This window comes from Ziziphus jujuba, chromosome 10, assembly GCF_031755915.1.
Source record: "Ziziphus jujuba cultivar Dongzao chromosome 10, ASM3175591v1".
Taxonomy (NCBI): Eukaryota; Viridiplantae; Streptophyta; class Magnoliopsida; order Rosales; family Rhamnaceae; genus Ziziphus; species Ziziphus jujuba.
Window position 1 is genome coordinate 18,283,693 of NC_083388.1, and position 16,409 is coordinate 18,300,101.

A 16,409-nucleotide genomic window follows, 5' to 3' on the forward strand; every position below is an offset into this window, starting at 1 on the left:
AGAAAATGGATTTCCCGTTGAATTAATTTTTATGTCTAAATATAAAATCTCTTGGATATTTAAATGGCAATATTCTCGAGAATAAGATATCATACATCGAATCCATTCAGTTAAATGGTGGGACAAATGGAATTCAGACCGAACTCATAAAATGGTCATGGATGAATTTTCCATTTCTCCTCCCAAAGTAATCAAATCATCATCTAGTCAAAATTCCAGCAAATCAACCAGATCAAAGAAAGAAATGCTTGCTCACATCCAAAAATTAATTGAAGAAGTTGATCAACTATCAGACGACTCAGAGACATCTGATGAAGCCTCTAGTCAACCTATAGCAGAATCATCTAAATCAAAGGACCTCTTTGGATCATCCACAAGATGGGCCAACTACCAAGACAGTTAAGATCCATATGATTTAGGATCTGACTAAATCATAATCAACAGAAATCATTTCTGACAGTACAGAGTTACTTTCAGAAATCAGACAGATCACGAGACTTTACTGTTCAATCACTATTCATGAACAGTAAAAAAAGCCGAAAGCAGATCACTGTTCAATCAACTATTCACCGACAGGACACTGTTCAATCACTGTTCAATAAACTATTCACAAGACCTCCTTTGCCTATTTAAAGGAGCCTCGTTTCACTTCCAAATCAGAAGTTTTTTCCTGGAAGGTTTTTTCCTCCTGAAGCTAGAGAGAGTTTAGAGAGTTTCTAGCAGATTTCTCCTCTTTTCTCAATCTTCTTCTATCCCAAAAAACACTTCTGTAATCAATTTATTTATTTATTTATTCTGAGTGTTGAGTGCTTGTAACACTTTGGTTCTTCGTAATCAAGTAAGCATTCATATTTATTATATCATTCATTTATTTAATTATTTAAAGTAAAAAAGGGGACAGACACAGAGTGTTATATATGAAAAACAGATATGGATAAGACAGTGTATGAAGAATTATGCGGAAGGAAATGAAAATGACAAAAGATAAAGGATAGAGGCGGCAAGGCCAGCCAAGGATATGAAATGTAATAAAATAAATAATTAAAATAAATGATTAAACAAAATAATAATATTGAGGCGGTTGAACCAGCCAAGCAATATATTAATAAATACTTTAAATAATTAAATAAATGAATGATATGATAAATATGAATGCTTACTTGATTACAAAAAACCAAAGTGTTACAAGCACTCAACACTCAGAATAAATAAATAAATAAATTGATTACAGAAGTGTTTTTTGGGATAGAAGAAGATTGAGAAAAAAAGAGAAATCTGCCAGAAACTCTCTAAACTCTCTCTAGCTTCAGGAGGAAAAAACCTTCCAGGAAAAAACTTCTGATTTGGAAGTGAAATGAGGCTCCTTTAAATAGGCAAAGGAGGTCTTGTGAATAGTGATTGAACAGTAAAGTCTCGTGATCTGTCTGATTTTGACTTTCTGTCTTGTGATCTGTCTGATTTTGAATTTCTGAAAGCAATTCTGTGTTGTCAGAGATTCCTTCTGTTGATTATGCCTCCATAAAAAATATTAATTTTTTACTATGTATATATATATAGTAAAAAATATTGATTTAGATGTTGTCCGTATGCAAACTGACTCGCATCTTATAATTTTTCTATACATATATATATATCCTTGAATTTATTTTGTTATTTTTAAAAAAAAATTAATATTAACTCAGACAATTAATCAGATTTCTATACTGTCTCTCATTATTATTTTGATTACAAAAAATAAGCTTTAGATTTGTCTTTCTTTTTTATTTTATTTTCTATTTGCAGTGAAAACTTTCTGGAGTCGATTATGTACCATTTTTATGCTGCACTTGGAGTTGGGAGCAAATTTTCATTTCCACTACCTTTTTCATTACGATTTTACTGCCTTACCTACGGTTAAACGCATACAGCCCCACCCATTCTGATAATCCAAGTTTGTATCTTTTTCATGACCCAAGTGAAACTTTAGTGTTTTCGGCCCAAAAAAAAAGTATATATTGTATATATTATTCAGTCAACAATACAAATGATATGGCCGAATTATGAAAAAATATGGCAGCAATGTTTTTATTATTCCATATTACAGAGTAGAAAGAAATTTTCGATATTTCTGAAACATGCCACCAAATACGATTTCATTTCATGACTATGATGTTGCAGTTGCTTCCGTTTCCTCTGCGCTTACAAATGGAAAAACCATGCAAGTCCTGCTCTTTCTGCAGTTTAATAGTTTGAACTTGGTACTCCTTTTTGTGCAAACAATGATAGCCCTGGTCAGATTATCCAACATGAAACCGAAACAAATAAGACTTTGAAGGATCCCACCTGTAATGTATCTCCTGAAAATGCACTAAAAGGAAAACGAAACAGTCAAATTTAAGTCCATTTTCAAGTCTTTGGTTGCCCACTTTCCTGTTTGAACATGAATAAACCCATCTTTAAGGAATAAGAAAATGATTTATTCATGGACAACACAATTCATAAATTGAAATGATATAACACTAGCCAATGATCTTCAGATACAACAGAATCCAATCCATATTGTTGGCGTTACTGCTGCTACTCAGATGAAATTATCATAGTCCAATTTGAAATGGAATATGCAAGACAAAATGCTCACACTGAAACATAAGTAGAACTTTATGTAGTAATGCCTAGATTGAAGAAAGTATTGGGAGTTATTTTCCGATTTCACTAGGTAGTGCACATTGGAGTAATTTTCCAATTTCACAAGGTAATGCACATTGATCATGCCTCGATTAGAAATAATAGGCAGTGTTCCCAGTATTTCGTGACATGAGTTTAAGATTTTAAAGTATACGAAATCAACTTAATCCCTCTAATATAATAAGCCCAAATTGTATAACTGATAACAATAATCAATAAATGAGTGATTCCCTGTTAGTCATACCATGTTAATTTAGCTGCTTGTCATGTATAGTCAACAACCTGAAGTTCACTAAATGTTTTCCTTTTACTCCTTATAACTCTTGCATTATTGTCACGTATTTCCAGCACCTGGAAAACAGCCAAATTGTAAATCAATTACCTTTTTTTATGCTTATGGAAACATTGAGGAAACATAGACTGGAAGCGTTATCATAGGTTTCAAGTAAGTTCATATTCAAACTGTAATCTTCAAAACAAAATAACAAAGCAAAATCAGAGGTCCTAATCTTTGTTGAGATGCCAAGATGAATATGTAAGACTGTTTCCTATAAGTCAAAGACCTCATTCTACAAGTTGGGTCTTCATCTGTACAAAAACTCAGCTGCCTGAAATGTTCAATTTACCTCTGGTCTAGAATTAAGAACTCCACTCGACATGCCCACATCAATACGCCATATGCTGCAATCATATTTACTGCAGAAAATAACCCATAGCTTAACAATTGATTCTATGATTATAAATGTAATCTCACAATGCCAGACAAGATCCTGACTCATTTATCAAACGTAAGGTAAGTTGGAATATTTTTATCTCCTGTGAAGTAGCCTAACAGTAAAGTTTGGCCTCATACCAATTTACTCCTGTAGTTTGAGGAGTGTGCCCAACCACCATTCCCCTAGCACCAACTGCTTGCAGCGTCTCTTGCAGAATAGAATATATCTGACAATTGTTTTTCAAAAGCCAAACAGTTCAAGAATTTTATTAGAAGTATGAAAGATTATGAGATAGTGATTTTCCTATAATCAATAGAATGCTAATCCAACCAAGTATCTGAACTGGCCATTTGAAATAGCCAGACACCAAGAAAATTCACCACTTCTTGAGAGAGAGTAAGCTTTCTCATATTCATTATTTATACCCTGCATATCAAAGTTGCCAATTAAGAAAAGGAATACAATAGAATGTTATTAGTTAATACTTGCCTGGTCAACTTGATAATCCTCCAACTCGGAAGCGTCCCTCGAGTATAAGCGATTCCAGACCACACTATCATAGCCCCTGGTAGCTATAAATGGGATGGGAGGACCATCATCACTCTCATTGAGACCTCTCATCCAGAAAGATACTTCCTGATTTAACCTCTCAATGCCATATACAACTGCAGAATGACCAACCCTCCTATCAGGCATTTCAAATAACAATACACAGAACTTCAAGGAGAAGCTTAAATTGGCAATGGCATGAGTATACAAAAAGTAACACTAGAATGTTCTTACCATGGTGAGGAAGAAGGCCACCGTGACAGAAGACCCAATCATTAACCTTGAGAACAACAGCATGCCGTGCCAATTCACATGCCAAACGACCACCAGGTCTTAGAAGAATTGATCTAGCAATAACCCCCTTTTGTCTCTGTCCTAATGTTTGAAAAACTTAATCAGGAATGATATATAATAAATGGAAACAAAAATTTAAAACCACGTGTTCACATAAAATACTTCATACAAAATAATATGGGGAAAAAAAAAAATTAGTAGAGAAAACAAACTCAGTTAGCATCTAATCTGGATCATGGGTTGCTTGTACCACCCAGGCCTCAGGCCTCCAGAAGGGCCCTGGGCATAAAAAAGCTCATGGGATGCAAGACCTGCCCATAACATAATTGATGAAACTAAGAATTTGAGTACCTTCACTAAATTAAAGGGACCCCAAGGATTCTGGTATATTTTGCGATCTTCTTTCAACCTTTCGGAGATACCAATCCAATCAACAAAAGCTTCTTCCCAGGTACCTCCATGGTCATTCATGTATTCCAGGAAATCAATACACTCATCAAATGCCCCCAGCTCCACATATCTGAAATCCCCTTCCACATTCATAGTCTCATGATTTCCATTAACCTGAATCAAGAAGAATAGCATTATAATATTATATTGGAATAAAAATACTCAATTATCAAATTTAGGGAATGATATTTATATTTGAGAAATATTCCAGGAAGAAAAAAAGAAGAATGGGTTTCTGATATGCAATGCCCATCAACAAGAAATTTGTATTGGCTATAACGTGCTTCAAATGCAAAAAAATCAGACATCAAAGACATAGCATCTAGAGCGTCGTATTTTTCCAATTTTGCCAGCACAAACCTGAAAAACGGCTCCACCTTGAGATTTGGCCTGTGCATCCAACGACCTCAACAAGGACAAAATAGCTATTTCATCTTCACCGCGATCAAGTATATCACCCAGTTGAATCAATACCTAGACCACAAAGAAAATGATAATAATATTAAACACATAACAGCTATATTTGGAGTTTGAAATCAATGAGGGAAAAGGAAAAATAAATGAAAAGGACTTCACAATTTGGGTTAAAAGAATATGAAGACAAGAAGAAAATATAATGTTCTAGAAATCTTTTATGTTTTCATGAAGATGTGCAGGTATTTCTATCTCTCTTCTTTTCCTTGAAAATAGAACTTTTTTTTTTCTTTTCTTTTTTTTTCCCTCCCAAGTGATAGTCAAGAAGGTAACCATGAGCTTTGATTCACATTTTAAAAGCTTAGCTAAAAGCTGCCATGAAGTAGCATATAACTTTTTTGAATTTAAATAGCGAAAGACATCAACATTAGTGAAAGATATTACCGTTCCTCCACCAGTCCATATGTCTTGACCATCAGAACTCAAGACTCCAGCCATCTCAAGCGCACATCTTGTTTGTTCAAGGTCTCCATGTAAATCCCCAACTACATACAAGTCATACAATAGGTGTTTTACTTGTAAACAATTGATTGACAAGACTACATATACCATCAAACAAAAAATAAATAAATAAATAAATAAAAACAGTTTTGGGTTTCTCACGAAACATCTTTACATTGAATTCCAGTTAACGCATAGCTTAAGGCCGTAACATAAATATCGATACTTAGCATTACCAGTTTGGAAGAAACAATAAAAGCATGTCACCAACAAGTACTTTTAGAGTCGTTTTTTCAACCATTTAAATTGACTACAACAACAACAAAAAAATAAAAAAATCCTGATATGCAAACTAAAAACCATAGTTTTCTGCACTTTGATTAACAAATTAAGCAAAAGACTGAAATATGCCAAACCTTAAGACTACTAAAATATTAGTTACCCAAATGCTAAAAACTCATTACAAGTGGAACAGGAACAGATAAATTAAAAATTAAAGAAAAGGGAAACAAACAGACAAGTGGAAATATAAAACATGCTTAATGCTGATTTTACTAGAACAACCCAAGAAAAATATATATAATAATAAACAAGGAAGCAGAGAAAGAATATAAGGACGAATATAAACGAACCGGCAACAATTCGGCGACCAGGAGCAGAAACAAAAGTTGGGGGGTTTCCACTGACAACTATGGGCTTCAAAGCTTCACCTTTGCCATAACCAATACCAGCAGTCAGAGAAGAAGACGATGAAGAAGAAGTTTCCAGTAGTTTGCGAGGTTGGGAAGGTGGTGGCAGAGGCAGAGAATTCAGACAGAGCGAAGCCATTGATTTGGACTGTTGGACATACATGTATCATTGCCTCTTCATCTTCCTCTTTTTCTTATCTGGGTCTGGTTTAACCAAAATAAATTAAGAAGAAGAAAAACACTCGCATACACTTGTCGATGACCATGAAAAAGTGAAAAGCTGAAAGCCCCTCAGCCAAGCATTTGGTATATCCACCTCTATATTTTTGTTTTGTCCATTTCATTTTTCCTTTTTCCTTTTTTTTTTTTTTCTATAATTTACGTCTTTGTTTTTTAGGTTCCTTTTAGGGTCAAACGGCCAAAGCAAGGAACAGTTGGACAGGAGGTTTGTCAGAGAGTATACGACACCGTTTTGACTAGGAGTGCATGTCCAATCACGGGTTGCGTAAATTGTAGTAGTTCGATGAGAATACGAGTAATATGCTCAGAAGTTAGGAGTAATTTGTGACTTTATATTTGACAAAAATGAATTAGAATTTTCGTCTCTATCCAATATTAGATTACGATAAGGTTGCTTTTTGGTATTCTTCATGAATAATTCTTTTATCTTAAATATGATTCTTATTCATATATCGTTACGTTCTCAACCAACCACATACATGTATATTATTATTTTTTAATCTGTGCGTAATTCCAAATAGCATGATCTGTTTTTTTTTTTCTCTTTTATAAATTGATATGGGGTTGCCATAATTGGCACTCTAGCTAGGGCCTAGGCCGTAGGATTTTCCTTCATAAAAAATAAAATAAAAGCTAATTATAAAAGTGGTTATCATTTTAAAGTTTAATCTCACAGGAGACAGAAATAAACTTTAGTAAAATGTGAACAAAAAAGAACCACTTTCCTGCGTTGATAAAGAAATAAATCCAAATTTGTCTCGGTTTTATTTATCATCGAGGTTGTTGACCCAGAAATATTTATATATAAGAAAAACTCAAGGTTTTAAAAGTGAGTCCGGCCCAATAATGTGTTCGTGTCATGGTATAAGGATCAACAAGAAGCCCATTTATGTAAATTACGGTTCAATAGTTCTTACTTTTGTCAAAAACTTACGTAATTTATGTTTAGTTTTTGCTAAAATTTTTGTAAATTTCTGAGTATTAAAAAGAAAAACTTACCAAGTTGATAGCTTTAGTGGTTGAAAATCCCTGTCTATACCTATGAAAAATAAAAGTATGAGTTTGAATCGTATGAGATAAAAAAGGATTTTGGACAGTTTGTAAAATTTGAAAAAAAAAAAAAAATTACATAAGATAATAGGGTTTTTAACACTATTACTCCTTAAACTAAGTCCAGATTTGCATTTTGCTTCTTAAACCTTTTTCTTTTTCTTTTTTTTGCACTTTGATCCTTACATTTCAGATTTTAATATATTTTGGTCATTGAAATTACTCTTATACAAATTTTTAACAGTTTTGAAATTTTCTAAATAGTAAATTACAAAATCAAACAATCCTATAAGATTCCTACACGTCAAGTATACTGTATACCTCAAAACTAATACAATGGTAATAAAAAATAATAGGTAATTGATTTATTTCCTCCTTAAATTTCATATGTTTTGGCATTTTGATCCTTACACTTTTTTTTTTGGACACTTAAATCTTTGAAATCGAATTTTGCTTGCGTAGGCTATCCTTAAACTCATTGTATTTTGGCATTTTAAGGACAACATTTCAAAGTAAATTCTACTTCAAGGATTAAAGCACAAAAAAATAAATAAATAAAGACTAAACTAAAGTGGGGAAAAATGGTCAATTCAAGAAGAAAACATGTCAATTATCTAAAACAATTTAAAGATCTAAAATAATTTAAGAATCAAAATGCACCAGAAATCAAAATTTAGAGATCAAAGTGCCGAATAAAAAGAAAAATCAATAACTGAAATGCAACTGACAAAGCAAATATCCCTGGATAAGATGAAGGGGAATTTGGCCTAATATTCCTTTTGGAATGAGCTTAATGATATCTACTCCTTCATTTACTATCATTTTTTTTTCTACCCTTCACTATCTATTTTAACCTTAAAACAATGAAAAATGACTTGGGTAACCATCCATTCCACTCCACATTGGTTTTGAAAAAAAAAAAAAAAAAAAAAAAAACTCAAGTCCTTTTATGTTTGTTTAAACAAACAAGGAACAAAAATCCACTTTTTAGAGAAAAAAAAAAAAAAGTACATCAGGTAATTGTTTTTACAAGAATACACAAAATACAAAAAACAAAACTTGCCGTGGAAAAAACAAAAGAAGCTTTATCTCAGCACGCTTAAACAAAAATACAAAGAAAAAACAAAAAAATAAAATTTCATCTCATTTCAGCACCCTTGAACGGCTATCTCTTAGGTAATTGTTTTAATATTTTTATTTATTTGTTGTCGTGGACCGGTGTAGGTTTGTTTTTGTGTTAATTTTATGCCTTGCCGTGACCCGTGTGGGTTTGTTTTTGTGTTTATTTGTTGCCTTGCCGTGGACCTATGTGGGTTTGTTTTTGTGTTTATTTGTTGCCTTGCCGTGGACCTATGTGGGTTTGTTTTTGTGTTTATTTGTTACTTTACCATTAAATACTTACAAATTTAGTACAATGTGATACATTGAAACATTTGATTTGTGTTTAGAACCGGTTAAAAATATGGAATTTTTGAAGTTTATTTGAAATTTAGGTTTTTGTATGGAAGTGATTATAACCTAGGTTTTAAGATATATTGATATTGGGTATCATTAGAAAACGAAGAGATAAAAAAAAGGGGACCCGTTTGGCCTTAAACGATGGCCGGAGGTGGGAGAAATCACCGGGTCAAAAATCGGATCGGGACTGATTCAAGCGGATTCGGGTCAACCAGCTCAAGGTTGAAGATGGAGCAAACGACATGTCGTCTAGGAGGAACGACATCCAGACGACACGTCATTTTTTTTTTTTTTTTTGGGTTCCATCAACATTCCTGAGCATGGAAAATAAATAAAGGATGAAGGCAGGAAAATCAATGAATTTGATGAAGAATAATGTTAGTTTGTAATAATGTTAGTTTGTAATAAATAACCATAATATATGTATATATATATATATATATATATATTTGTTACAACTTAGGGATATAAGGATTTTTATCCTGATCGGAGTTTAAATCCTAAAGCTAAAGGTGTTATCTCACTAGTGCATGATATTCAAACTCTGTCTAGAAAACTGCTTTTGTGGGTTGAAAAGAAGAATTTTTATAAAAATGTACTTGTCCCTCGATAAACTAATTATTTATCTTTTTTATTTGTATATTTTTCTTTACTAATGCTAACCATCGACAAAATAAGACCCTTGGTAGTGATAAAAATTCAAACAAAGAATATTACCGATGGTGCATCGGAAATTACCAATATGCTTTCAGTAACATCAATTCACATATTTTATGACTCCAAAGAGTCTACTAATATGTGTTTCTGGCAACAACATGCAAAATATACATTCATTAATGACCCTAAACAAAGAAAACCCCAAAAGTTCAGAAACAGTTCTCAAATTGACAAAAAAATTTGATTACCGTAGGGCGTTCGGTAATTACCAATGAAATCTAAGGTAATTAATTTGTAGTTGCTAGAAAAATTACTATAGGTTTCATCGGTAATTACCGAAACCCCTATGGTTATCACATTTTACCAATTTTTTGGCCCCCACAAGTCCCCTAATGTGTATTAAATGCAGCAACATGTAAAATATACTTTCTTCAATGATCCTAAGGAGAAACAACCTCAAAATTTCTGAAAAAGCTCTCAAATTGGCACAAAAATTTGATTAACGTAGGGCCTTCGGTAATTACCGATAAAACCTATGGTAATCAATTTGTAATTGGTAGAAAAATTACTATAGGTTAAATCGATAATTACCGAAACCCCTATGATTATTACATTTTACCAATTTTTTGGCCCCCACAAGTCCCCTAATGTGTGCTAAATGCAACAACATGAAAAATATACTTTCTTCAATGCTCCTAAGGAGAAAAAACCACAAAAGTTCAGAAAAAGTTCTCAAATTGGCAAAAAAAATTTATTATCGTCGGGCCTTCAATAATTACTGATGCAATATACAGTAATCAATTTGTCCTTGCTGAAAAAATTACCGTACGTTTCATTGGTAATTACTATAGGTTTCAAAGAAAATCACCACAATTACATCCGACAACTTCGATAATATGTGTTTCCGTCAAAAACATGCTAAATCTAATTTTATTAATGATCCTCAACAAAAACATCTACAAAAAGGTGGTCAAATTATAGTGATTTCCTTTGAAAAAATGGTCAAATTGAAATTACCGATAGGGTTTCGGTAATTCCCAATGAAACCGTCGATAAGTTTTCCATCAACCACATAGACTCCTAATATGGATTACTTATGGTTTCATCGACAATTACCGATGACCCATTTGTAATAAACTTTGGTTGAAATTTTCTAACTTTTTCCAAACTTCTTGTGGACTGTTTTGTTGAAAATCATTAATAAAGTTAGTTTTTGCATGTTCTTGGTGGAAACACATATTATCGAAGTTGTCGGATTGAAAAAATGTGCAAATTAAAATTACCGACGAGGTATCGGTAATTACCGATGCACCATCAGTAATCAACTTTATTTGAAATTTTTTCATTTTTTTCCAATTTTTTTTGTGGATTCTTTTATTGAAGATCGTTAATAAAGTTATACTTAGCATGGTCTTGGTGAAAACATATATTATCGAAGTTGTCGGATTGAATTGTGGTGATCTGTTTTTAAAAAATAATTAAATTGAAATTATCGATGGGATTTCAGTAATTACTGATAAAACCGTCGGTAATTTTTCCAGCAAGCATATGAATTTCTAATATAAATTACCGATGGTTTCCTTGGTAATTACCGATGAACAAGCGGTAATCAACGTTGGTTGAAATTTTCTAACTTTTTCCAAACTTTTTGTGGATTGTATTGTTGAAGATTATTAAGAAAGTTAAATTTTGCATATTTTTGGTAGAAACACACATTATCGAAGTTGTCAAGTTTAAAAAAAATTGACAAATTGTAATTACCAACAGGATTTCGGTAATTACCGATGCCATAAAATTATTGGCATCGGTAATTACCGATGCATCATCAGTAATCAACTTTATTTGAAATTTTTTCACTTTCATTTATTTTTTTGTGGATTCTTTTGTTGAAAATCATTAATAAAGTTATATTTAACATATCTGTAACAATACAAAATACACCTACTTTATGTAAAGTTTATATATAATTATTAAGATTAGATAACACAAAAATTGTGCAAATAAAGCAAAAAATCCTAATTTACTTGAACACGGATAGACTATCGATATTACCGATTTTGTACCGTCGGTAATTGTCAATTCTTTTAATTTGCATTTCAAATTATTACAATTCAATACACCTACTTTGATACTGTGTATTTGCAACAAGAATAAATTTTCCACCATAATTCCATAAATACATTAATATCGTATTATCATGATTATCGAATACCACTCTATAACTGTAAATAACATATAAAATACTTAACACACAATACTATTTTACCAAAATAATACCACAAATGACTTTTTTAACAAAATAATACCATAATACTATTGACTTTTTTACCAAATCACACATCCAACAATTGCGCTACTAATTACATTCCTACAATTCCATTGAAAAAAAAAAAAAAAAAAAATCCCTGCTTTCCTTTCCTCTATGAAAACGCATATCTTACCTCTCCTCTTGTAAGCATAAGAAAGACATAGGAAAAATTGCATTCACATTATAGCCTGCAGTTGATTCAGCTTCCGCTTCTGGAAAATCAAAAAGGAGCTCGACTAGTTTCTACCAGATGAGAAATAAAGAACATAAACAATACAGGGAGCAAGGGAATATCGAACCATATCTGCTTTTAAGGTAAGGATATTTTTAATTATCATCAAAATTGCGTTTAAATTTTTCTTTCACAAATCATCAAAATTTACAATTATTTTTTAATTATGTATTACACCATAGAACATGTTGAGTGCAACATTCTATAATTAAGATGCTCAGTTTGAACTTCATGTTTACACTGGTTTCTCTATACATAAGAAAAAGGAAAAATTGTGTTAATCATTTTTTCCCAAATTCAATGCTTAAGTATTTCACCTTATGCAAACTGAGAGAATAATATACACCACTAATAACTCTCATTTGAAATTAAGAGAACCAGTCATACAACAATGGACATATGCAAACAAATATAACATTAGAATTTATCATTTTTTGTCAAAAAGAAAAACAAAACAAGACCAGTATTTCTTTTATATTGGATTTTTTTTTTTTTTTTTTTTTTTTGGGTCTTTGAAACATTGATTTGCACAAGCTTCCAAAGCATAATGCATACGCATTAGCCATGAAAGCTAAGACAGTTAAATTAATATGCATTTATAATTAATTCAAAATTACAAGTTTTACATGATGTGAAGATGGAATATGCATCTCAATGTCATCAAATACCTCATATAAATCTTACCTCTAATATATACACATATTTATAATATAGAAAGCAAGCAAAAGAGTAGCATAATTACCAGGTCAAGGACATGGCAAAGAGCTTTGATTCCATTTTCATCCATAGAATGGATATGCTCCTCCACCCATTTTCTTATAACCAAATCCAATTCCAGAAACCCACGTTGTCTGCTCTTGTATAGTAGTCTAACCCCATCCCCATCCAAAAAGAAATCAAAACATGATCATCATCACCAAAACCCAAAAACCCAAAACCCAATTTCCAAAAATTAAATTAAAAAACAGAGCAAATAAAAAAGAAAATACATGATGAATAGGCACCTCTTGCTCTCTTCGTCTGAGAGATCGATAGCAAGCGGGTTGAAATTGTTCAAATAGAAACGATAAAACCCAGCATTTACACAACCCAATAGTGACCTGGAACCAAAAACAATAAAAATAAAAAAATAAAAAAACCCACCTAAGAAATTTAGAACTTCACTTTTATTTTCGATTTCTATATTATACTTCTTTTTCTTTTTCTTTTTTTTTTTTTATCTATGCAAAAGAAAAAAAGAAAAAAAAAAAAAAAAGGGAAGAAACGGCATGAATACCCACCAAAGCAGACTCTCCATGGGAATAAAAGAGGAAGCTCAATTGCTGTTGCTGCAAGGGAGCTGCGGTGGATTGCGGCCATCTATTTTAGAAGTCGATCGACAATCATCAATGTCCTTCTCAAACTTGCCATTTTTATTTTTTCAGAATGTGAGAGAGAGAGGGAAGGAGAGAGAAAATGTGAAAGCCCCTTCAGTCTTTAAACCGTTGTCCATGTTCATAAACCAAGAGGTATGACATACGTCAAAATATATGAATATTGGTTAACTTTTTACTAGGTAATGTAGGCCCACTTGTATTGGTGACTTGGGGAGAGATTTAGGTTATTTCTCTTAGTACTATAAGTTTAGTATTAAGATTTAGCTACATGGTAGAACTGGCTTTGAGGTGACTTGAGCAAGCATGAGAAAAACTCTTAGTTCAAAAAATACACACATTAAGGTTAGTAAGAAATATTAAATCGATAGTTGTGGTATTTGCAACTACCAATGATACAACCAGTTAAGTTAGAAAAAATAGCTAAATCGGATATTACCAAGGGCAAGAAATCTAGTGGCAAGGGTCCCAGGAGTTCCAGATATTTCTCCATCACTGAAAAATGCTATAAAATGTGGAAGTAATGACAAAGTCACTAGACTTGTATCAAAAATGTGTAGAACTGCATTGAGATTTAGCAGACGAAGAAAATTAGCCTTTAAGGTTTTTATGCTTATGACATAAGGAGATAACAAAGGCTAACACCCAAAAATAAAGGGAAAAAAATACAAACTCCCAACACAAACATAAATGTGGATGAGCATAGCAAGGTACTTTCCCATACTGGTAGAAATATAATTATTAATTTGCGGAAATAAACAAATATTCCAGTCTTGAGAACACAAGAGCCCCTTTAAACCATAAAACCTATATTCTTCTCTATCAACCATACACATGGGCAATCTCTTTCAAGATAATTGTGTGAGATGGATATATGGGAAGAGTTAGTGAGAAGCAGAGGAATGGGAAGAGTGGTGACAAGAAGAAGAAGAAGAAAAAGAGAAGGAGAAAGGAGCAAGGAGCAAGGAGTTAGATAAGTCTCCAAACCTACCAGGTTTTGGTTTTAGCCTAAACCAAACTAATTATTAGAAGACATAATTCAAGAAACTCAGATTTAAAGTTCATAAATCAACCTACTCACATAGGATGCTAATCTTTGGCTAACCGGCTTAACAACAAGTTTTATTGCTTCACAACGAATGGGATGAAAATAAAGGCAGCATAGCAATGTAAAATAAAAGATTAAATAATACATTTACTAGACTATTTTTGTTGCACCATCTGTTTCCATGCATTACTTTTGTCCTTATTTTGGTCAGCACCATCATGCACTATAAGCAAAACATGGAATAGCGTTCTATTTAAATATCAAGAAAACACCATATTTAAATCTCTTTACAGGCTAATACATTCATTTTGAGCTTATCCATAAGGAACTAAGTTAATGCCCCACCTAGCAGTTTTAAAACTAGCATACTTAAAAGTTTTATTTTTCCTTGAGATCAAAGAACCATGAGATCCTTATCCTCCTTGATCATTATGAAAAACAAAAGCAAAATTTCCAACCTAAACAAGGATTCAACAAGAAATCTATGTCAAAATTGCTCAACTTTCTTTATTATCGTTAGGTTATAAATGAGGGGGGGAAAAAAAATGGGGAAGCTCATAAATATCCATCCTGTTTATTTTGTTTTTTTCCCTTTTATTAATGACATCACATCACACCCACACAAATAAAATGCTCAAACGATTCAAAGTCAACCCCGTAATTTATATTTGTATTCACCAATTTATCATAGTATTATAGGAATCAATCGCATCGCAGGGAAAAAAAATGGCCTAAAATCCCAAAATGCCCAGAAATCAAATCATCCAAATAAGATCACAAATAAGTGCAACCACAATCCCCAAAAATAAATGAATAAAAATCCATTCAAATGAAAATAACAATAACCAAACCCATTAACAAAAAATAATCATCTAACACAAATAACATGTCCATGGTTGATTAGGGTAGATTGAAATGGCGTATTGAGACTGAAGAGAAAGAACAAAATCATTTGGTTGATGCGAGCAGGTATCCAAAGGCGGCAACTCCAAGGCCAAGATCGGGAGGGACGTGGTGGAGCTAATTGATGAGCCTCGGATGCTTCCTTCCTCCACTCACTCCTCCTATTGAACAACTTTCTGGTCGTCCCAAGCTACTTCACCATTCTCTCTCACTTTCTCTTCCTCTTCTTGTTTGTGCTCCATTTTAGGGGAAAAATAGAATAGTTTTTCATCTCAATTTTTTTTTTTATTTAAAAGGGATAATTTGGAAATATTAAAAAATAAGAGGGTAAAATAAGAAAGATTAAAATGGAGTGGGCATATTTCCTTAACGCTCTTGAAAATGGGGGTATTGGATGAAATTCCCCTAAAATGAATAAGTGCAACTAGACAACAAGACGACAACTAGACACTAAATGGGCTAATTCTCAAGAACGGCCCAATAAAAACAAAAATAAACTCTTAAAGAAATTAAAATAGAAAACAAAGACGAACGAACAACAAAATACACTACTCGGACCATCCCACTGTTGTGGAGGAAAAAAATTCAGTACTCTGGTAGTGTTTCACAATATAAGTTGTTGTTGTATCAAAAACATAACTGGAGGTTCAAATCTTAATTTAGATGAAAATTTTGAAATTTTCCATCTCCAATCTAATGGATTTAATGTTGTCTAAAAAATACATACCACAGGTCAGCTTAACCTCTCATATCGGCTTGCATGGAGTTGCAGGTTCGAATCTTAACAAGCTTCATTTAAGCTTTGATGTGAATTCCACGTACTGCATACTATGGAAGAGGAAGTAGGGACAACCATGCGTGGT

General features: G+C 32.5%; 2 protein-coding genes across 11 annotated transcripts; both read right to left on the reverse strand.

The window, feature by feature from the left end:
- Positions 1-1,968: 1,968 nt before the first annotated feature.
- On the reverse strand, positions 1,969-6,639 carry LOC107411535 (shewanella-like protein phosphatase 1). 7 transcript variants are annotated; one of them, XR_003054901.3, is made up of 11 exons: positions 6,221-6,638; positions 5,532-5,632; positions 5,034-5,147; positions 4,575-4,787; positions 4,164-4,299; positions 3,870-4,045; positions 3,518-3,606; positions 3,291-3,360; positions 2,909-3,015; positions 2,323-2,409; positions 1,969-2,243 (listed from the first exon to the last, which is right to left on the reverse strand). XR_003054901.3 is itself a non-coding variant. In XM_025071038.3 (11 exons), exons 1-9 carry the CDS (start codon positions 6,438-6,440, stop codon positions 2,929-2,931), a joined length of 1,206 nt encoding a protein of 401 aa, XP_024926806.3. In that variant the 5' UTR covers positions 6,441-6,639; the 3' UTR covers positions 1,969-2,243; positions 2,323-2,336; positions 2,909-2,928. The 7 variants fall into 7 exon arrangements, 6 of the variants coding, with proteins under 6 accessions (XP_024926806.3, XP_024926805.3, XP_015874623.3 ...); XM_025071038.3 differs by having other exon boundaries at positions 2,323-2,336; positions 6,221-6,639; XM_025071037.3 differs by having other exon boundaries at positions 2,323-2,347.
- A 5,198-nt stretch (positions 6,640-11,837) lies between these two features.
- On the reverse strand, positions 11,838-15,924 carry LOC107411545 (succinate dehydrogenase assembly factor 2, mitochondrial-like). 4 transcript variants are annotated; one of them, XM_060812418.1, is made up of 4 exons: positions 13,503-15,924; positions 13,212-13,322; positions 12,965-13,091; positions 11,838-12,233 (listed from the first exon to the last, which is right to left on the reverse strand). In XM_060812418.1, exons 1-4 carry the CDS (start codon positions 13,517-13,519, stop codon positions 12,120-12,122), a joined length of 369 nt encoding a protein of 122 aa, XP_060668401.1. In that variant the 5' UTR covers positions 13,520-15,924; the 3' UTR covers positions 11,838-12,119. The 4 variants fall into 4 exon arrangements, with proteins under 4 accessions (XP_060668401.1, XP_060668402.1, XP_060668403.1 ...); XM_060812419.1 differs by having other exon boundaries at positions 13,227-13,322; positions 13,503-15,923; XM_060812420.1 differs by having other exon boundaries at positions 11,838-12,202; positions 13,503-15,923.
- Positions 15,925-16,409: the final 485 nt, after the last annotated feature.

Coding starts and splice junctions, on each gene's coding strand:
- LOC107411545 (XM_060812418.1), bottom strand. Junction 13,092..13,211: donor AAGAGGTGCCTATTCATCAT/GTATTTTCTTTT, acceptor GGATGGGGTTAG/ACTACTATACAAGAGCAGAC. Junction 12,234..12,964: donor TTTGCCATGTCCTTGACCTG/GTAATTATGCTA, acceptor CTCATCTGGTAG/AAACTAGTCGAGCTCCTTTT.
- LOC107411535 (XM_025071038.3), bottom strand. CDS start 6,440: ATGTATGTCCAACAGTCCAAATCAATGGCTTCGCTCTGTCTGAATTCT. Junction 5,633..6,220: donor TGGTCGCCGAATTGTTGCCG/GTTCGTTTATAT, acceptor ACTTGTATGTAG/TTGGGGATTTACATGGAGAC. Junction 4,046..4,163: donor TGGCCTTCTTCCTCACCATG/GTAAGAACATTC, acceptor GTCATTCTGCAG/TTGTATATGGCATTGAGAGG.